Source organism: Adiantum capillus-veneris, chromosome 28 (assembly GCF_014529385.1).
Source record: "Adiantum capillus-veneris isolate H3 chromosome 28, ASM1452938v2, whole genome shotgun sequence".
Lineage (NCBI taxonomy): Eukaryota > Viridiplantae > Streptophyta > Polypodiopsida > Polypodiales > Pteridaceae > Adiantum > Adiantum capillus-veneris.
The window spans coordinates 122047174-122070103 of NC_140958.1; the positions used below are offsets into that span (position 1 = coordinate 122047174).

At 39.9% G+C, this 22930-nt stretch overlaps 1 protein-coding gene and 1 pseudogene across 4 annotated transcripts; both read left to right on the forward strand.

Annotated features, from left to right (window-relative positions):
- The first annotated feature begins 12857 nt into the window (after window positions 1-12857).
- On the forward strand, window positions 12858-21359 carry LOC147421209 (transcription factor MYC1-like; annotated as a pseudogene).
- Window positions 14606-16349, forward strand: LOC147421210 (uncharacterized). Of its 4 annotated transcripts, none has more exons than XR_015186941.1 (3): window positions 14606-15079; window positions 15238-16013; window positions 16097-16349. XR_015186941.1 is itself a non-coding variant. In XM_086504197.1 (3 exons), the coding sequence occupies exons 1-3, from the start codon at window positions 14832-14834 to the stop codon at window positions 15322-15324; spliced, it is 273 nt and encodes a 90-aa protein (XP_086360323.1). In that variant the 5' UTR covers window positions 14607-14831; the 3' UTR covers window positions 15325-15624. The 4 variants fall into 4 exon arrangements, 1 of the variants encoding a protein (XP_086360323.1); XM_086504197.1 differs by lacking the exon at window positions 16097-16349 and having other exon boundaries at window positions 14607-14897; window positions 15006-15125; window positions 15238-15624; XR_015186940.1 differs by having other exon boundaries at window positions 14613-15125; window positions 15238-16017.
- Window positions 21360-22930: the final 1571 nt, after the last annotated feature.

Below are 22930 nucleotides of genomic sequence, written 5' to 3' on the forward strand. Positions count from 1 at the left end.
ATATCTATAGAACCACAACGAGTAGAGCTACACATTAGTACCATCGGGGTCAAGTTTCGGTCACCTGTATTTTCGGCCTGTCTTCATACGCGTTTACCGCACGGAGTGGTTATAGGTTGATTTTGCAGTTCAAGTCTTTAGGGTGTTGTTCTTACCTAGTGCATAGACTTCCCCTTGAGTTTGAGATCGATTCGATGATTTTAGATCCTGTTTCGTATAGCATTCGTTCGTAGTACGGATTTCAGTCACTTGCGTATTTTAGAACTTAGATTTGATTTCCTTAGTAGTGATTGTCATTAGAAGGTCGAGTAGGTGATTTGACACCCACCTAGTTGTTTCCATGCGCCTGCGGGTCAAGCTTCGTCCTCGTCTGACAAATTCTGTTGTTGGTTGAGTTCTCGCTATTTAGCTTCCGCTAGCGGCGTAACTGCCTTAACAGCCTATTATAGCGTACATGTAAATGAATCGTCTATAATATCCGCAATGTCCCATAAAGCTCTGTACTTGTTTCGCATTGGTTGGTCTAGGCATATCCACTATAACTTTTATCTTCTCTAAATCCGTGGATATTCCGTTTTGTGAGACAATATGTCCCAGAATTCTGCCCTGTCGGACCATAAACACACATTTCTCAGGATTGAGACAAATGCGATATGTCCTACATTTCTCAAATACTTTTCTTAGGTGTTCTAGATGCTCATCTCTCAGTAGAGAATGTACACATAAGTCATCCATGTAGATTTCGAGAAACAACCTTAAGTATTCTTTGAAAGCATGCGTCATCAGCCTCTGGAAGGTTGCGGGAGCATTGGTTAGACCAAAAGGCATAACCCGATAAGCATAAATTCCCCACTCCGTTGCAAAAGCTGTTTTATGTTGATCTTCCAGTGCTATGGCTAGCTGGTTATATCCTGAAAAACCATCAAGAAAGGAGTATGCTGTTTTCCCTGATACACGCTCTAGAACATGATCAGTTATCGACAGGGGATAATTGTCCCTGATTGTTGCAGCATTCACTTTCTTTAAGTTGACACACACTCGGAGTTTTCCGTTCTTCTTAGGTACTACCACAATCGGGGATACCCAATCAGTGTGTTCAATCTCGTATATGAATTCAGCTTCCATTAGCTTATCTATCTCTTCCTTGATTCGCTTAGCAAAAGTATCATTATATGTGTATGGTCTCTGTCTGCTAAGCTTTGCGTCTTGTTTCAGTGGGATTGAGTGTTGGCATATCGATGGGTCAACTCCCTTTAAGTCCTTATAAGACCATGCAAACACATCCCTGTACTCTCTGAGAAGACTCAAAAGTCTCTCTTCCTCGCTTGGAGACAAATCTGTGGCTATGTACACCGGTCTACGCGTCTCACCTGGAGCTGCTAAATCAACTTTTTTTGCATCCTCCGGTCCGTCATAAGATTCGTTCTCCTTCCTCTCTCGAATAGGTGGGGTTAATATCACCTTCCTATCCTCTATTGTGAATTTCCTATAGTGAGAGGGAACATCCATGTTTTCCTTGATTTTGACGTTTTCGTCCTCTCCACTCTCAATTTCTGTCGTCCAAACTTCTTTCAGAGTTTTCTTGAGCTCTCTGTACTTGTTTCTACGTTCTAACTTGGACTCCGTGTATTCTCTGTTGCGCTTGTTCTTTTCTGATTTTTCTGTTTCAGTTTTCGTTCCATTCTTTTGAACTTGATTTCTTGAGCCTCTTTTGTCTTTTCGTAAGCTCTTTTGATCACTGCCTCTCATTCTTCCAGAAATCTTATCCTTAACACAATCTTCAGCCTTTACTAGCATTAGGAATTGATTTTTTCCTCTTATTCTAGTCATTGGATTGGTTCTAACCCCTTTTGTTTTTTTCTTTGCTCTACAGTGTTTCTGGCGTTGTTTAGTTTGGTTCGGAAAATCATAAAATCGGACATCCGTTATAGTTTCTTCGTCTCCGCTTGAATTGTCCGTTGACTCGTTGTCTGCTTCATTTCCCCACTCTGGATGATTGGGAATGTCGTGAAACACCTCTTCTTCATCTTCCTTTTCCAGTGTATCGTTCTTTTCAGTTTCTTTTTCGAGTACAGTTCGCAACATGAAATACGGAACCACGTCGTACCCGTCCTTATCGCAAAATTGCGTTGTGGGACCATCCGGAATTGCACAAACATCTAGGGTTGCTAGAATGTGTGTCCATTCTAATGGTTCAAACGTGTCCTCTGGAAAGGGTTCTCCTACATAAGTTTCGTTTTCGATAGCCCTTTCTAAAACACATTCTTCTCGTTTCAGACTTCCACATTTCAAAGCTCCACACATCCATAACTCCTTGGGTTTACCTAACCAAGCTGAAAATTCGGATCCCGCCAAAGTAGCTGAATCAAACTCCTCTACCGGTGTTCGGTTCACATCTTTGTAGCTATGGTCTTTCAGTTTCACACGTGTAGTGGTTTCCATATTTCTCAGGTATATATGATCGTAGCCCCAATCTTGGACCATTTTAACCTGTCTCATGAATGGTCTTCCCAATATGATATCATAGTTATTCTCCTTGCCAAAATCGACAATAGCAAAAGTATGTTCGTATTCAATGCCGCAAGAAGTCACTACGACTTTCTCTAATAAACCCATAGGTTTCTCCATGTGTCCATCTGCTAATTGGAGTTTCAACCTAGTCTTCCTTATTGCTGGTTTCTCCCATTTTTTCCTAGATTTCTTTTGTAGCAATGGCTACCCCTGCTCCGCTGTCTAGTATTGCCATCGTCTTCACTTCTTGGAATTCAACTGGTAAGGTTGTATTCCCCTCTTCACCTTCGCAATACTCTCCGACCTTGTTTAAGGGTACAGGCTTAGCGTTCTTTTGTGGCTTGCTCAGCTCCTCTATGCTCTCTTGCAATCTCGATGTTGGATCTTTTATCCCGAATTTCTCCAAGCATTTTCCTACAGTGGTCCACATATGTGGTCTTAGCCTCAAAAGCTCAGCTAGAGTGATAGTGCATATCACTGGTGTTGACAAAATCTCTATCAATCCTTGCGAGTCCATGACTTTTTCTGATGAGATTTTTCGTGAGGGAAGTGCTCTAATCTCGGATTTTGCTTCATACTCTCCTAAGTATGAAGGTAAGGTTTTCAGTGAATGAGGTTTGCTCTCCATTGTTCTAACAGAGCCCCCATCTCCCCAGTAAGATTGCAGATCCAAGTCCACTTGAGATCCTGCCTCAAATTCCACTATGGGAGGATTCCTGATGTCCTTTTCCCAATTTGTCTGATTAGCTTGGCAACTTAGCTCGTTTGCAAAGTTTGCCTCTCTCACTTGTTTCCAAAATTCATTGTAATCATCATCTCTTCCGTAAGACCTCTGTATGACTGGATGAAAACTCTCTATCTCCTCATCGGTTGTGTTCAATACTATGCGGTCATCCTTTTGTGTATTTTCAGGTTTTTGTGCACTGGGAGTCTTTTCAGCTACCCGTGAAACGATAGTCTCTTGCTGGATTGGGTTTTTCTTTCCACAATTCATTATTTCTTTTGGTGGTTCTAATAAGGCTTGTGCAGTCTCGATCATTCTCTGGCACATTTCAAGTCTCTGCTTTTCCAATTCCGCGTTTGGGTATGTCATCCACCTCTGTTCTTGTGTTTGGTTGTTCTTTAACCTAGCTTCGTAAGCTCTCATCAGTGCGTCCAATGGTTCGTGTACTTTGTCGACTAGCACTGATCCCCCTGAGCTTAAGCTCGTTGTTTCTTTGATACTCTTTTGTTTCGTTCTTTCCGGGCTCATCTCTCGTTTCCCGTTTTGACTCTCAAGTTTTTCTAATCTATCTTTCGTTTGCTTTAGTTCTTCAGCTAGAATAGCGTCTTCACGTTCTTTTCTCAACCTCATGCGTGCTTTTCTAGCTTTCCATGTGTTTCTTTGACTCCGTAGTCCTTGACTAACCACTTCCGTCGCTAACTTTCCATTCTCAGGTTCTCTAGTGGTTTTCTTAGCTTGAGCTCTAGTAACAACTTGCGTTGGTATCAGAGTTTCATTTTCAGACCCACTGCTGGTAGGAATAGTTTCTAACATATTCAATGTCGTCTTTTGCACTTTGTTTGGATTCTTTGAACAATCCTCAATGAAGTGAGTAACCCCACACTCAGTGCAATAAGCGTTTATTCTAATGATTTCCGTATGTGGGCAAACATTCATCAGATGGTCACCTCCACATTTGTAACAGGGTCCTAATGCTGGTCTTGGTCCTACCTGATTCGTCCTTTGTGGATAGGATGGTCTTTGTCCTATTAACCCTCCATGAGCTATGAACATCAATGTTCTTGCGTCCAAATTGTATCTCTCTTCATCAGAAGCACTTGTAACTGTTGGTGTTCCAACATTCCCCATCATGCCCCATGGTTCTGGTTGTTTGGGTTCTTCTGGTGGGTAATACACTGTCGGAGACATGTGTGCACCCGATTCTTCATAATAGGCTTGAACAGGCACTAAGGCTTGTTCTTCCTGATTCTCTAAGGTTGGTGCATATCTAATGCCCACTGGTCTTGCTCCTGGTAAAGGTGGTTGTTGTCCCAATACCGGTTGCGGTCTTTCTATCCCCATAGGTCCCGGTACATTTCCCGTTGGGTATCGAGGTACTGGATGTATCTGAGGTGGTGCTAATTGAGCAGGAGGTGCATACTCGCGCTCCGTTACATACCCTTTGTTGTAATAGCACTCCTCTGTTGGATGATTTGTCCATTTTTGTTCAATAGCACACCATTTCAGTGGTTTTGGCAATGGTTTTTGGTATGGTGCCATCCTTTTTAGAGCATCTTCTATCATTTGCTCTACATTTGGCATGGTTGTTGTTTGATCATTCTTTTTAGTGGTAGTCTCGCTTGCTACGGAGGAGGAGCTACTGGATGCAAAATCTGTATCCGCTGACACCTCTCCATAAACCGTACAGTTATCCACTAAGTACAATGCTTCTCTCGTTACTTGCTCGAAACTTGTACAAGCTTTCAAGTGCAAGTCCTTCTTGAGAGTGTCGTTTCTCAATCCTTCAATAAAGAGAACAGATAGTCTGTCATCTTGTGGTCGTTCACGTACCGGACATCTCTCAATGTATTGTTTGAAGCGAAGTGAAGCTTCCTTCACTTTTTCATGTTCTCTCTATTTGAAAGCATATATTTGTGAGACCGTATTGTGCTTAATCCCTCGTTTTGAGAATTCCTCAGCAAACTCTCTTAGCAAATGGTCAATGTCATGGAATCCCCCTATGTTCATTGGTTGAAACCATGTCAATGCAGTACCTTCTAGAGTAAGACCAAATCCCTCGTATTGTGTATGGAAATCTGTTATCTGCTCAGCTCTTAAGACTTGCTTAAAGAGTGACACATGTGCATACGGATCTCCGGAACCACCATACTTCTTTGGCATACACTTGGCTACTTGAGATGGTCTCATACGTCTATGATCTGCTACCAATCTCATTGCTCCTGTGTCTCGGCTAAAGCTTTCTCTAGCATCATGGACTTCATGGGTTACCCTTGTCGGTTCCTCTGCCCTGAATCTACTACGGGGAGGTAAATGTGATGGTTCCGCTTCAAACCTTGGACCTGGAGTGGTATAGGTGGGGATTGGAACTGCACTACCTCGATTCGTCTCCATTGACTCTCTGGAATGTAATGATCCCATTGGTCCGAGCTTCGAGTCCCAAGGTTGACTGAAAGAGCCAGCAACCTGAGTTCTTTGTCCTCCTGTTGTCATTGAGTTTTGCACTCCAGTTGTTGGTGCTGGTCTATGTGAGCTAGAAGTAACATAATACTGATGTAGTGGTCCCCCAAAGTATGTATATCCTTCTAATTCTTTCTTGCCCATTGTTGAGTATTGCCTGCCATACTTATCGTAAGCGGCAATTTTCACTTCTGATCCCTCTGTGTAGGTAAAGACATAGAGTCTTTTTTGGTCTGTCAACTCTCCGGTGTAGGGTAATTCACATCTATAATAGAGATCTTGCTCACCATTATTATATTTGTATAGCCCCACATAGATGTTATCAGTGTTGATCCTTGTAGCTTCATTCTCTCTTCTTAACCTCGCATTAGGGAAGTTCATTATTGGTGCTTTCTCCTCGAGTTCTTCATCTATTTTGGCTTTGGTGCCCATCAATCCCCACTTGTCCACAATGTTAGGGTTTAGGACTACCAAGTACATGGTACCCTCGTCATCTAGATATCTATCTCCGCTATAGCTCACAGGCACTAAGTCCTTGAACTCACTAGGTCTATCTTCTATCTTTACACAATAGCGGTCCATTCCATCTTTGTAGATCTTGGCACCTTGCTCATTGTCGTACTGGTATTTTATGAACAATAGCTTCATTGTGGCGGAAGGGTTTGATGATCCTGCTGCCATATTTTCTTTGTTGTTCAGGTCAATTGTTTAATCTTGTCAGTTGGACAACTTCTGTTTCATCAAGTGAGAATTTTGTCGCAGTTATGCTGAAAAAGACATTATACGCGTACGATGTCTTTTTTCACAGATTTTGACTATTTTGGTTATGCTCACTCTCAATGGCCCCTTTATGCTCTGTTCACTCACAAAATTCAGTTTGAACTCTGTTTGAGCAAGTTATGGCTAGTTCAGGCTTTTCTTGGCAATTTTCTGCTTTTGACTTGTTTTTGGGTCAATTGTTATCCAAATGGGATGAAACTTGAAATATAACCTCTAGACAGCTATTACAATGGATCTGTGTTAGCAAAGTATCAGAATATGTCCAAAATTAGGTCAAAGACATCATACGCGTATGATGTCTTTTTCATCAATTTGGGTCCAAACTTGATATTTATGCTTCCTATAGTGCCTGTAACAATCTTGTCAGGTCAGATATAAAAAATAAGCAGTGGATGTGCCAAAAGACATTATACGCGTATGATGTCTTTTAAGGACAATAATGTAGTCGATCAAGATGTTCTTGTTGATTTCATTGAACCTCCTATTACATGTTCCAGAACCTTTAAAAAGTTTGAAAATTGGGCATACATCTAAATTAATTATGGCCCATTGAAAATGCTCAAGCACGGTGAAGATATGGCTTGTAGAGTTTAGTATTCATCCAGTTTTTCATGTAAGTCGTTTAAGTAAATGTTTAATAAGGACAATAATGTAGTCAATCAAGATGTTCTTGTTCATTTCATTGAACCTCCCACTCAAGAAGAGAAAGTGCTACTTGAGAAAATTTAGTCTTCTTAAGAAGAGATGTTCCACTTTTGTTTTTGAGGATGAATACTGTCCTCCAAGGTTTGTAAGGGGAGGAGGGGAGGGATCACTTAGTAATTATGTGAGTATCAGGTAAGTGTAGTAGAATTAGGAAGCGTTCAGACTGTCCATGGGCAACGTCTAATTTCTGAGGTGGACCAATGGAAAAGCGATGCCCATGCTCCCCTATTCAGCTAGGATGTTGTAGGCTATTCTTCGCATGATGTGAGGAGACAATTTCTCTTTAGAATCCATCTCTTGGAATGTACTTTAAGGAGGCTATTCCTAGGAAGGACTGGCTAAGGAAGCTATGGATCGTTTTCCATGGAGGCGATGTGACATGTATGCCAAATGTGACATACTTCTAGAAGATTGTTAAAGAAAAGAGTTTTAGATATACAACTTATATAAAAATTGCATGGTAGCTTTACAATTTGACTATGCATGAGTAAGCCCAAAGCTTTGTGGAAAGCTTCAAACTTCTCACGAGACATTGCCTTTGTGAAAAGATCTACAAGGTTGTCATGCGTTGGGCACATAAGCCAAGCGGGTCTCTCAGTAGGAGAGGCTCTCCTACTGAGAGCCTCTCCCTGACATAGTGGTAATGCACCTCAATGTGCTTTGTGCGAGCATGAAAAATTGGGTTCCTCGTAACAACCAATGCGCTCTGACTTCCAGTGTAGATAGTGTTGGCAGTTTCCTGTCCCAACACCCAAATCATCCATAAGGCGTCTGAGCCATATACACTGAACCGTAGCTGTGAAGACTGCCATGTATTTAGTCTCACAATTGGAAGTGGCCACAGTAGGTTTCTTCTTGCTCAACCATGATATGCATGAATTGTCAAGCATGAAACAAAAACCACTCGTGGATACTCATGTCTCAAAACAATCAATCCAATATGAGTCCGAAAAGGCATGTAAATTTGGCGGCAATGATCCCCCTTGGGATAAAACAAGCCAAGATTAAACTGCCACTCAAGTAGCAAAAAATCCTCTTGAAAGCTTGCCAATGCTTAGAACCTGGTCTATGCATGAATCGCTGACCCGTGAGACTACAAACTAAATATCCATCCTCGTGTTGCATACATAAATAAGGCAGCCAATAACAGTTTGGTAAACTGTGCCATCGACAGGATCACCAACATCATGAAGACTCAATTTCAAACGGGGATTTTATATTTGCGAGCTTTCATTTTTGAGCTTTTTCAATTGAAATTTTATTCTTGAGCTTTTTAATGTTTGCATTACACTAGCGATATCTGAAAATATCATTGTGGTATGAGAAAACTCTACATTGGATTGTGCATTCCTTCAATTACTAAACAATTAAACATGACATGCATGCATGTCTATGCTTGAGGGAATCTAAGCTTAAGCACTCTCTTATTAGACTAAAATGTGACTTTAAAAAAAGGACCATTTGTAATTAGCTTTGAGTAAATATCTGACTATGAAGAATACAAAAAACCACACGTTGTCGTGCTGTGGCACGTATATAGTGGGAACGGGCATTAAACGATTTATCTTGTGACTTTTTGACGCATAAGTATACTTCATATAATACTCATATGCATAAATAAAAGCTTTCTACCATACATTAGTATTACCTTTGAAGTAATATAAATGTACATTACTATGTACTGCAAGAGAAGTATCAATGATTGTGCCTCTTTTTGTCTGGGGGAACAGCATTTGTATATTTCTCCTAATATCTCAGCTGCACCCTACCATATATAAATTATTTTCTTTTTTCACATTTATTTAATAATATAACCCTTCAATAATGCATACCTTCTTGGATACATACAAGAGGGAAGGGCCTACTACAAGACTTTATGAAAAGGAAGATCCAAAGCTTCTTGGACCATCCCAATTTGAAAATCCCGACCTAAAGGCGTGGAGGAAAGGCCAAAACCAAGTCAAGCTCTTTTAGTAGGCCAATTTTGCCTTTTGAAGCATGTCAATCCGAGTTACAGGTCAAAAGTTACAGGGAAACCGATGAAAAACCCTCTCACTACTACACTGCAAGAAGAGATGGTAAACAGGTGAATCAAGTGAAAAGAGGTAATCTTGGTCTTTTTCCATAAAATAAGATATTTGGAGGATAAAAGACACAAGCATGTGAATGTGACACCTCAAAAATGCCTTGAAGGACAAGACACACAAGTTGGGACCCCCTACTAGAGCCACACAGAAGATGCCTAGGTGGGGCCCACATACATCATGCACCCGCACCCACATGGATCCTCAATGACCAAAAATGCCAAATTTCATGATATTTGGAGTCCTAATATTTCCCATTTTAAGAAATATCCAAAGAACATTAGATTTGGGCTAACTCTTTAGCCTAATCAAGTGATTATGTAAAACATGGCTCCCTCACCTATAAAAAGGGCAACCTTCTCTTCATTGGGGGAAGTTATGAGTGAGTTAGAATAGCTCAATTCCATAGTGACACACTCATCTTAGTGCCACACTTTCTCTTGAAGAAAGGCTGAAGTCTTGCCTCATCTTCTCTCTCCATTAAGGTGGTGGCGATTGCTCTCATGTAAGATATATGTTGCTAGTTTTACTTTCATTTGCATATCTAGTCCAATACTTGTCTCTAACTCTATCTCTATCTCTCATTATCTATCTTTAATACCACCACCACACTTAGATCTATCTCTAATTCTATCTTACTCCTCCTTTGATCTCTCTTGTTGTGTCCTAATTGTTTCATTGGAAGGTATTCAAGCAGCAACCTTGTCAATGTAATGGGTACAACCTTCTTGCGGGAAACAATTATGAGCACAAGGTTATTAACCATATATTCATCTTCCACAAGCATCTCTCTCTCTTAAGGTTCTCATTCTCTTCCACAAACTCTAGAATCACCTTGCTACAGGTACTTCTCTCCCCGCTGTATCCTTATTGCCTAAGGGCAATAATAGGGCTTGGGAGAGAAACTCTCTTCTTCTTCTCCTTTCACTTCTTTCACACTTTTATCTTTGAACATACTAAGTATATCATTGATGAATAACCATAATCCACATAGAGGTAATTTCTTTCAATTCCATTCAGTGCAATCTATTAGGGTCAACATTTGGATTAGTCGAAAGATTCAATTTCAGCAACGCATAGTGTTTCTATTTGGTCCTGAAAGGCTCAACGAAATACTTCTCGCACCAGATCCCATCATACTACCTATTATTGACTATGACTTATCTTTTGATGTGAATGTGGTTATTTTATTATGAATCAAGAGGATTTGTACTCACAACTAATCCCAATCGCTAGACAAAACATATACATTATAGTAAGCACAAAGCTACAGTTCCAAAGAGCAATCCGCAGCTTATTTGGACAACAAAGATTAAATATCATTAACTCATCCATTAACCCTTTTATCCTACCCATGATACGATATGATCATATTCTCGATGTTTTTATTTTTGTTTTGTTCTGACTATCTTTCATGAGTTCTCTCCATCACGTGTGTGTTTGTAAGGAAAAGTGAGCGGCTTCTTTGGCTACATTTCTTCTTTAGCTCTAGAAGCTATGTTATCTACATCTTAGGTCCTTCTCATAACCCTTGAGCTTCCTCACAAACTCTCACAGCAAGAGGCCCGGTGCCTTCCTGGCAAGACCGCCTACTTCTTGACAACGTAGTGTCAAAGTACCCTACCAAGTCTACTCAAGTAGATCCAAAACTAAACTAGATTTTAAGTGGTAGCGTGACATGCATATCATACTACATAGTAGACCTCGAATCACATAACCTAGTCACACAATTACCAAAATGCCATGTCCACATCATGTCACCACCATGTACATGAACACACAAATCAAAACATCAAAATGCATGTCGAGAGAGAGTAATCTACCAAATCAACTCAAGGAGCCTCAAAACCAAATTACATTCCAAGTGGTAGTGTGACATGCATCTCATACTATCATAATAAACCTCCAATCATATTATCTTGTCACTCGATCTATTATTTTTTTAAATTGCAAGAGTCTCCTTTGTACGGACACCACTTTTCAAAACAAACTATCCACCCCACCTTGGGCTCCCACATGGGCATTTAGGACCCTAGTACTATAGTCATAGAAATTTTCTTTGATGAACTACATCCTTAATTTCCTAGAGAAGGATGAGGTCTTGACACTGTGTCTACATTGAAGATGAAAGGCTTACATTCTGACAACATATCATGAAGGAAATTCACGAGGTCACTATCCAAGCAGAATCACCAGTATGAAATTTTGTCGATGGGACTATGATGGGATTCTTTGTCTCAAGATTCCAAGAAAGTGGCCAAGCGCAGTGTGATGCTTGTCAAATATTAGGTACGCCTACAACTAAGGCTCTTGTCAATAGATCTCTCTCTCTCTCTCTCTCTAAAGTTCATGTGTTAAATATACACAACACGTTGCAATATTATTTCTCTTCTGCCATGCTTGTTTTCTCAATATTACATTTGTGCAAGTAGATGTGTGTATGTACACTACTCATACACATTCACACCCATTTATTTTACTTACTACTTTCTCTCTCTTTCCATGGAAAGAACATCTATCACACATTGAAAGAATGAAGGTTGTTGAGTGAATGGGGTATGTGTGAGACAACCAAAAGCTTCATACCTTATTCTAGATTGTATTTTGGGTTATGAAATAAGCAGAGATCATCATTTTTTTGGGTTGGAGAGAGAGAGAGAGAGAGAGAGAGAGAGAGAGAGAGAGAGAGAGAGAGAGAGAGATTAGGTAATTGCTTAAAACAAAAAAGTTACTTCACATTAAAAAAAAGAACTCAAATCTTCAGTAAATCTAAGTCTCAAGCCCTATTAGACCAATCTTAATTATATGAAAATTGATTTTTACATGAGAAATAGAGAAAAAATTAGGAGATAAAGATTCTAGGTAGGATATTTAGCCAAAGGGGAATCTTGTTACATACCAGAATCACCAAGGGAAAACACGAGATCGTTAGTGTAAAAAAGTGGAAGGCAGGTCTCCTAAGATGCTCCTACTTGTTATTCATCTTAGACCAAAGAAAAAACTCAAAAGATAAACCTCGGTAGAGGAGTCCATTGAAGAGGAAGTGAGTGATGTGAGGTAAAGCGCTTCTTGGAAACTTTAGTTGTGAGGTGGGAAGTGTCACCTTCTAAGGGCCACCACGCTTCCTTTTGTAGGCTACTAACAAACTAACTCCCTCAAAGAGAGAGTGCACGGTTTTGGGGGAGAGGAGATAGTGGGGTGATGAGAGTTTTTTTCTTTTTAGGAGTGTCGTTATGGATGAGGCAACACCCAACTAGATATATCATAATTTTATAATATTTTATTATAGCCTTAAATACATGCACAATCCCCTTTTTTTTCTCATGACTACTAGAAAGCTACACAAAGTGACCATGATCATGACATGTGAAACCCTATGATGGTTCAAGTATTTATCGCCTTGATCTCTCTTGATTGGGTCTCTATGTTTTTCATGATCCTCATTGCCAACATATCCATTGTATTCAGCCTAGCGATCATCTTGCTTTGTGTGAATCTAGTCATCAATTATTATCATCCTTGTGGATACAATCCAATCCATCTTCATCTTGTCTATCATGGTCTCTTTGTCTTTCATACTTCTCCTCATGTTGGTCATGTCTCCCACGATCTCCATTATTTTCTCTTCTATGAAACTCATCCGAGCAACAAGAGAAGAGGATGTAGGAGCGGAAAGCATTTGGAGTATACTATCTAGTATTGAGAGCTCTAATTGTGAACGACCAAAGGGATTAAGTGAGGCCCACCATAGCCACAATACTTCACCAGTTTACTCATTGATGTAGTCCATTGAACCACAATTTCATTATGGCAAGGATAATGCTCGAGTTAAATACACTTTGATGATGGGGGCTCAACATGACGATGTTTCTCATCCATCTGCAAGGTTTCCTGAAACAAGAAATGTCACTCAAGAGGGGGGAATATAAATTTGTGAGCTTCTCCCTTAGAGCTTTTTTGAAAACTTTTGTATCTTTTCAAACCGCGGGGAATATAAATTTGTGAGCTTCTCCCTTAGAGCTTTTTTGAAAACTTTTGTATCTTTTCAAACCGCGAGCTCGGGTCTTGCAGCATTTGCACCAAACATGCATGATATGGTACTTGATTTGATTTATAAGATTCTATAAACTCAAACTTCTATGTACTTGATTAAAGTTGGAAGATTGTATGCATTCAAACTTCTCTTCCACATTGCTTATAATTTAGTATATTTTTCCACATGTGCGCGGACGAGCTACAAGCTCTTGAGTTAGAGGAAGATGGAGGGCAAGGGCACATAGGGAAAAGGGCCATTGATCTACAAAATACGAGTAGGGCTGAGGGAGAGCAACAAAAAACAACAAAGTAGGGTTGCAAAATAGAAAATTAGGGTTGCAAATTAGCAATGTTTGCCTTGATTAGGGTAGCAAATCAACAATCTCTGCTCAGATTTGGGCCGCAAATCCGTAGTCCCTCTTAATTGCTCTATCCGTAACTCAACAAAAACACCTAAATAGGAAGTAAGTCATAAATCTCTGCTCTCGTAGAGTTACAAAACACCACAAAATGCCATAAGTGGGAGCAAGTCATCCAAAAGCTATAAAGCTTACAACGAGTCTTCAAGATACCAAAAAGGATGCCCTCCTGCTCGTGAGTGGGAGGAGGAGGGAGAGAAAGGGCCCACATGAGAAAATAAAAGAGGCTTTACCAACCAAATGCACACATTAAAAAAAAGGGAAAATTACCAAAATACCCCTCTAATTTGAGGAAATTCCCAAAATACCCCTCAAATTTCAAAAATTCCCAAAATACCCCCGATATTTTGTCATAAATTCCCAAAATGCCCTTCAAATTTTCCAAAATTCCCAAAATACCCCTGGTTGTGAGAGTAAATTTCTCAAAAAATAAATTTTTTTGTACATCTTCACAAGAAGAGTGATTGTCTATCGTACAAGATGCTAAAACTACAATCTGAGTTAATTACGTAGGCTTTGGAGATGAATTGTTCCATTATTTTTAGACATAATTGCCTTTTTTGAGATGGTAATTGGTGACAAATTACATGTTGATCACTCAAAAACGAATCTCAATTATCAAATATGAATGAAGATTAGAAAATCTTGAACAATCCAACCAAAATAGATACAAGGGTATTTTGGGAATTTTTGAAATTTGAGGGGTATTTTGGGAATTTCCTCAAATTAGAGGGGTATTTTGGTAATTTTCCCTAAAAAAAACATAGCAACAGCAAGGTGTTCACTATGTATAAAGGCCACAAACAGCAAAGTGTTCGCTATGAATAAAGGCCACACGTGGCCAAAATGCAAAATATAACACGTCTCTCCTCCTCCCACGCTCGAGCTCGCGAAGGCCACAAACAGTGTTCGCTATGAATAAAGGCCACACGTGGCCAAATTGCGAAATATAACACCTCTCTCCTCCTCCCACGCTCGAGCGCACGCGGACGAGTTGCGAGCTCGAGCGTGGGGAGGGGGAGGAAGGCCAAGCGTACGAAGGAGCAGTAGAGAAATCTGTCACATATCTAGTTCCAAGGTCTTCGTGCGATAGTAAATGTGGTTGAAGCTAGAGAAATGCTCTTACACGATGCAAGTGGCAGATGTGCACCTTCGGATAAGCATTATACCTTGATGAGTTTGGTTACCCTTGGTTTTGAAGGTTGCGGGTGCTAGGCTGCTTAGGTACGAGAAGGGAGCTGTGGACATGATCTTCAAAACTTCTGGACAAGAGTGAAAACATATGAGCAGAGTGTTGTGATCGAAGAGCTACATGGGGACAATTTCAAGGCATTGCCTGATGAGTACCTCAGACTCTCATTTCTGTATGTGACTCGGTTCATCTTTCATTTTGAAGAAGAGATGATGATCGTATGTTTCTGTGACTCTTATCCATCTTTGTATATATGTGCGAATGAAAACACGAGGAGTTTTGAGCTGACTAATTTTTTTTATTGGCTTGGTTGGGTTTTACCCCCTACAGATACAAGATCTACAGAGGCATGGCTTCTTGACTGTTTCCAAAGGTGGCACTATAGAGGTTCATAACGTCTACCTGAAGTTTGCATAATGTATTCAGGAATATGGTCACTCCAAATACATTGGCAGCCCGATATTAAGGTGGCGCTGGGAAGAGCTCCAAATTGGAGATGTTGAGTCGGGTAGGAGTTTTTGCCTGAAGGAGAATGAAGATTTGGGAGATGAGGGCCTTGGTCTTGGAGGTGGGACCTATATTATGATAAGGTTTATGAAACTACTCTTAATGCTCAAATAGGCAGTGAAGTGAGGGTGCATACCATACAAAGCTCAGTGCTTTGGTTTATAAGTTGTTTTTTTCTTTTTATAGAAATCGGTGTAATTTTGGAACCAATGTCTTGTGGTCTTCTCTTATTTTTGTTGCCCTCAAGAGGTTGATTTTTCGGATTTCAACTTTCCTGATTTCTGGTTTAGTGGTAGCTTTAACTTTAGATGATCTATTGTTCAGAAAATTGTTTTCTTTTTGCTGGACATATTTTGTTTATCAGCAGTGTAATTGAAAGAAAAGTACAGCATTAGTTTCAGCTCTCAAGTTTTTGTTCTTGATTCTTTTTGGAAGTTGTATTGGTAATTTCTAAATCTCTTTGTTACCTCTCTTAATTGGTAAGTTCAAATTTTGCTGGTTTGATGAAGCCATTTGATTACTCCAGCAAAGTTAATTCTGTAATGATTTACAGAGTAGGGTGGTCCAGCTGAGTACAAAGCAGGAAGGGACGGCTGCTTGTGAGTAAGCGTGCAATTTAGCAAGTATTTTCATCATGAAGGACAAATTCATGATGCCAATCTCTTACGTATGACTTTTGCAGATGACAATCTAACTACATGCCAAAAATCCTGTGGCATCACAACTTCAAAGAACCATGCAATTGAAATATTGAGTGAGGCAAAAGAAGCTCAAAGTATATTGCAAAGTACTCAAACTCAGATAGTAGAGAGTGAGCAGGTCATAAGTTTGTTGCCAAAGATGTTTGAAACAGACACTATCTCTAAACCAAAAGTGCAAAAAGGTTGGTTGTTGAAGTATTTCTGTTAGTACAAGTCTGTGGCCTTTTACCAACTTGTCCTCTGAGTGTCTTGTGTGAAGTTTTTGGTTTTGGTGGCTAATTGCTTGAATATTGCGTACGCAATTGGGTTGTCAGATATCATGAATGAATTCAATATGAACCGCATGGTCTGTAATGCCACTAGTATGAGACTGACAGAGAGGAGAGAAAATAGGATAAGGGAGAAGTATCAACAGAAAATCTTTTATTCTGTAATTCTTATGGAAGTACATATCAAAATAATTGAAATTGGGGGAAAGGCTCTCAACCAAAAGCTTAGGAGGAACCAGGCTAGAGGTATGCCTGCTTATTAAAAGGCCTGATAAGAGAAATTGAAAGCGTGAAAATGAGGAGTCCATATTAAACATGTGGTCTCTTTCTCAAAAATCTTTTCTAGTCTCATACACGTACCAAGTGGAGCTCTTATTAAGCTCAACTATGGTCATAGCAAGGGGTTTTGGACGCCATGTATTTCTTGCCAAAGTAGAAAACATAAATTAGCATTTTTTTTCTTAATGTGTGGGCAATGTTGGCTTTACATAGCTTAAGCCCCTTTTTTGAAAATGTGGCATACAAGAATCAATGCTCCATTAATTTGTAGCTGATGAAGACCATCTTTCCCTCGATCAAGGAATTTGTGGATGTTTCGATGTTTTTGACGGATATGATAAGCCAAATGCCTACATAATATATAGTAGCTGTAAGAGAGTGGATCTCCAAGGCTTCTCATGCCTGAGAGTTGTGTGTTTGAAAAACTACAAGTCATTGGTAGTGCTGGGGCTGGCAGGATTGAGCTCATTTACATTCTTAGAAATCAGAAACTGTGCTAATTTTGAGCGGCTGGATTGTGACTCTACTTCTCTGCAAAGTTTAAAGATTTTGAGCGTCAGTAAATTGGACAATACTGTTGTGCTAGAACAAGTGGATAAGGAGCTGGAGCCGATCTCGTATTTTTGGCAGCAGGTTGTTGCCTAAGTGGTGAAGAGATTGATTGTCCCCTGCTCGGTTCGCTTGAAGTGTGGCCCATAGGATGCAGAATGACAAGCCTATAGGCTCTCAACTTGGAGGGCATCCGTAGATTGGAGGACCTCGGCCGCATGTGGCGTCAACTCCGAGCTCTAATTGTCATCGAACACCACCTTGAAAGGTTGAAGTTCGGGTGTCTTACCAAAACTTGAACAATTCCACTTTTGTGATGTTGATCTACTAATGCCCCTTAAAGCTGGTAAATGGGAAAGACGTTTGTACCAATTGCCAAACAGGTCCTCAAAGCTGTGGAGAGACAAGGAAAGAGATGCAGAGAGGTACTTATTGGCACGAAAAGACTTAGTGCTTGCATATGTTATAGGTCTTTGTCATGATCAAGCCAAACACGTTCTAGTGTCCTTCGCAAACACTCCTACACTTCCAAGTCACAAGAGTTGCTCAATTCGAACTCATTAGAGGTTGTTGGACCATATAAGGCCTCCATGTTTGTTGTTGTACTCTTTGTGGACACTGTCGTGATGCCTTAGACGACAGTCTAGACAGGGCCTCTCCACCATAGCTTCATCTACTCCGTGAGCTGGTTCTTGAGAGGGTCTATGGATAAATAACAAGTGGCGTGTCCATGTGGCATGAGAAAATCCCCCCCCCCCCCGGGGGGGGGGGGGGGGAGCCTCGTGCACCTAAAGTAGGCGAGAAAGAGTGCAGGGTCCATGCATGAAAGCAGGGAGCTCTGCATTCGCGACACTTCTATTGCGATGTAAAATCATCTTGAATCTGCTCTCTCTCTCTCTCTCTCTCTCTCTCTCTCTCTCTCGCCTTGCCAAGTGTTGCTACTGCTATTGCTATCAAATAGAGGAATGGTGACAAAGAAGTGGAACATGGTTTGCAAAGAGGATGTTATGTTACATGTGAATCATACACTACAGATGAGCGTGCTCAAACAAATGCATATATAAGATGTCTAGATGTATGCAAAGACAATGTATATTGTGCACTAGGCATACACATATGTTGCATACTCAAACAATGTCTATTTGTTAGTTGTCGAGACAAACAGATTACAGAGTCTTTGCCACAAATCACATGTTAAGAAACACATTTTTATGTTGTTTTTCTGAGTTGTATTAAAATTTTTAAAAGCGTTGAATCTTTATTGATTTAAAATTCTATTACTATATTTTCATATAAAAAATATTATTGAGATAGGAACATTCCACTTTTGTTTCACCAAGACTAAGATATTTTGTTGATTCTCTAGTGTGTCATTCAAACCTTACACGATAAAACAATTAAAAACTCTTACAAGTTAGCTAGAGCGAGTAATGACTTGTAGTTATTGCTCCTGATGAATAGCCAGTCCTCCACGGAGATAGATTGTTCAAAAGAAAGAGATGGTTATGTAGTGGAGTCTGGGCAAAGAAAAGATAGCAGCCATCCTAGGAAGATTTCTTCTAAGTGTGATGGAGATAGATACAAACAAATATTTAATGTTAATGTAACATCCATGGATGAGGACTTGTTTGCTCATAATGCAGTGAATAGATGTGACCACTTACCAAACCATATTGAAGTGTTGCTATCCAAGAATACTTGGGCAATAAGAAGAAAGCCACAAATTTGTGCTCAAAATTGCTTTTGTATGGTGCAAGGGGCACAGTGTGCCAATAATATGCAAAGTAAGGTACTAGAATTGGTGGCTCCTTGTTTTGGGGAGAAAGAACATATCAAGCTCAAAGTCAACACCAAAGGATGTGGTTTTGTGGCCATGATGTTACTTATTGTAGCAATGTGGCCAAGCAGGTAGTCTCCCCACAAGATACATCAACAAGATGGTTGATAGAGAGTGGCACAAATACCACAGTGCTAGAACAGGCCTTTACTTAGAGCCAAGTTTTTGTTGACAGATAGCCCTAAGGACAATATGCTACAAGCACAAGATGTCTATTAAGTGCATGTGAAGGATGAGCCCTTTTACACATGACTTGATTTTGAGTAGCGAGAGAAAAATAAGAAATCATATTTAGCTTGCAAGCATGTGTATTTAGCCTATATATAGTTTTTAAAGTTGAAACACAAGCAACACTTGGTTATCCATCGACCAACATTGAGTGACAAAGATTTATAGTTTTGATGTTTTCTCAAGAAACTCTAGATTATTTTGCAGATGTGTTTGGAATAATTTTCTTTGTAGACAAAGTAATATTATTTAAGGCGTTCCTATTCTCTACTCCATTGAATGTTACCATTATTTGGTGCTGAGAGTATTTTGGTGATTCCATATGTGCCAAATGTGTGTTAAAATCTTAATGAAATGTTGTTCCCTTCGTAATTTGCACAAGAAGTCTTTTAATCTTGTTTGGTGCATTCCATGAAACTAATCTAAAAAATAACATCCCCTGCATTGTGCCAAGCACACAAGCTTAAAAGACCTAAAAATTGTGAAAAAGCTCTAAAAAAAAACACACTCCTCAAGAGGATGTTTCGACTACCAATTCATGGTCTACAAAGGGCAATGCATGCACTACTGTAAAAGTTGAGAACTATGGTGAAGAGGTTTGTGGTGAAGACATAGCTGAGCAGAGTGAGATTGATGAGGAGATAAGGCCAAGGAAGACAAGAAGGAAGCCTGCAAATGGCAGATTGGAGCCTTTGAATAATGTAGAGATAAAGCATATGAGACGAAAGAGGATGAACCAATGGTATTATGCACTAAGGATAGTGGTACCAAATGTGTCGTAGATGGACAAGGCATCCTTGCTAGAAGATGCTACCACTTGCATTGAGGCTCTGAAGAGTGAGGTGAGGGACCTTGAGCTAGGGAGAGAAGGCCTTTTTGTAGAGATAAAATTCAAGTAAGGAAAATATTATTGGCATTGATCATGGGTGGACGAATTCATGCGCAAAGTTCTCTTCTTGTAATTGACAAACAGCTAGAGCAAGAGATGATGTTAAGATCTCTTGGAGAAATGAGCTTGGAGAGTAGGTAATTAGTAGTAAGGCAAGCAAAGGTGATTTTTGTATATGCCAGTTGGTAGTGAAGGTGAAGTTTTTGCCTAACAAGGAGGTCTTATAGATGTATATGGTGTTAGGAAATAGGATGTATCTAAGTTGATAATTGAGTAGATTACTTAATGGAGAGAGATAATTTTCACACACAAGAAATTATAGACTAGAGAGAGAGAGAGAGAGAGAGAGAGAGAGAGAGAGAGAGTACACACGATATACGTGGTTCACCCAATGTGGGCTACGTCCACGGAAAAGCAGCCACTCAATGTCTTTAGTACTTCAAAACAAGAAGTAGTTTACAAAGGGATTATACCCTTTTGGAGCTCTTGCCTTGATTCACTCTCACCCCCTCACACCCACCTTGTTGCATCAACTTCACACTCTAAAATGTGTGTAGAAAAGGCCTCCTTTTATAGGCCAAAGGGGCTTCCCTCTCTCATGAGAGGCAGCCATGTGTAGCCGCCCTTGTGTAGACAAAGTCCAAATCGGACTCTCCAATCCGCCCATGTGTGGCCGCCCTTGAGAAGACAAGTCCACTTTTGAATTCGGCCACCGGCCACCGGCCATCGGCCAACCGGCCAACCGACCGGTTGTTTTCCAACCACTTTCCGGCCGCCGTCCGGCCATAATATTCCGACGAAAAGGAAAATTCCGATGGCCGTGAAAATTTTGGTTTTTGACGAGTGTTTTTTTATTTCCGGCGAGTGATTTTTCTTCACACACGATGGCTTCTCCTCATAATGGGGGCCTTACAAATGTGCATTTTTACCACAAAAAATTACAAGGAGTAAATCAAGCTCCATACTTAACATATGGTTCCTTAGAATTCCATCCTAGTATTGCTAAGCTCATGATGAAGCTACAAGAACTTCAACTTCATATTCATCATGCAAATATCTCCACCATCAGGGGCGTAGTTGATCAAGCCATACTCATGCGTAACTTGAGCAATAAAACTTTCCCTCAAGACCAACTAGAAAGTGCCATCTCTAGAGTACAAGCTGGTTGCATAAGCTCTTATAGTTCTCTATAAATTCAGGGACATCATCTGCATGCATGAGAGGTCTCTTTGTAACCCCCATATATGGGACCATTCTTCATATAATGCACCTTACCTCCCTTGTATAAACCGCCTACCTTACACTCACATGTTACCATACATTAAACCCTTAGTGAATCCCTTTGGTCTATAAGGTTCATGTCTAATGGATTACCATGGAACCCCATTACCTCACTTTTTTCTTTTGCTACTTTCCTGGGATCTGCGTTTCAAAATGATTATTGTATGATGTTTGTGGTGTTCACACTATCTAGCCAATACTGTGTGTTGGAATTCACTCTACATTGACATCCAAGTGCTTGACAAATAAAAAATCAAGGTTATGTATATAATATTGTTATATATATGGTATAATCTAGCTATAGGTATAAAATATATGAGCTATTATCTTGGAAGTCTTCAATGTTACAGGGTCACTGCCCTTTTTATATGAGTGAAAGAAGATACAATAGTACATTCTTTTATGATCATTTGGATAGACAAGTCAGCATGAGCTATCTTGCGAGTGAAGGTAAATCTAAAATAACTTGCCACTATTGTGAGAAAATATTCACTTGCTCAAAATTTAGCACATGCACCATCTATTATGTGATGCCAAAGGATGTCACAATGACACGTTTTGTGATCCATCTTGGGGAGCATGGCCATAATGTTCAGCCAGGTGCGAGGAGGGCAGCCCTTGAAAAGGTGCATAGTTGGTCATTTCTTATGTATGAGCTGTGAAATTACTTGTCTCCACCTTTCGAAGTATTTTATGAATCCCCTCTAGTTATAGATGTATGCTTTTTGGATTATATATTGTCAGATGTTCAAGGTCAAAGTTAGGACTTTTGGAAACTTAAACATATTTTTTGGTGTGTATCATGATAGTAATGTCTATTTTTTCAATTGACTTTTTTGTGTTGTTAGAAAAGGCTCCAAATTTAAAGTCAAAAAGCTCGCAAGAATGGTTTTCATTGCAAAAGCTCAAAATTAGAAGCTCGCAAAAAAAACACTCATTTCAAACCTATTTTCATGGGAGTGGCAATAGGTTTGCAATCCTCAAGTCCAAACTGATATAGAAATGTCTCTATGTAGCATGTCTGACACAAGGCAATACCACCAATACACTGCTTAAACTGTATATCCAAGTAATGATGCAACAATCCCAAATCTTTCATCTTGAAAGTAGCATTCAAACCAGCCTTAAATTCAGCAATATGTCTCTCATTTGGTTCAGTGATAAATCATCCACATACAGAACCACAATGAGAAGTACATTACCCTCACACTTTACATATAATGTGCTTCTTGTTGGATTGTTACGAAAGCCTCGTTTGACCAAATGAGTGTTAGCCTTCTCATACCAAGTACGAGAGATTGCTTCAACACATACAAAGCTTTCTTAAATTTGCACACTTTATCCTCTTATCCTTTCTTGACAAAATCGTGAGGCTGCGTTACATAAACTTCCTCAAATATGCCACCATTCAAGAAAGCAGTAACAATGTCTGACTGATGTCCAAACCAAAATGAGCTGCTAATGTACATAGAAAACGCACAGT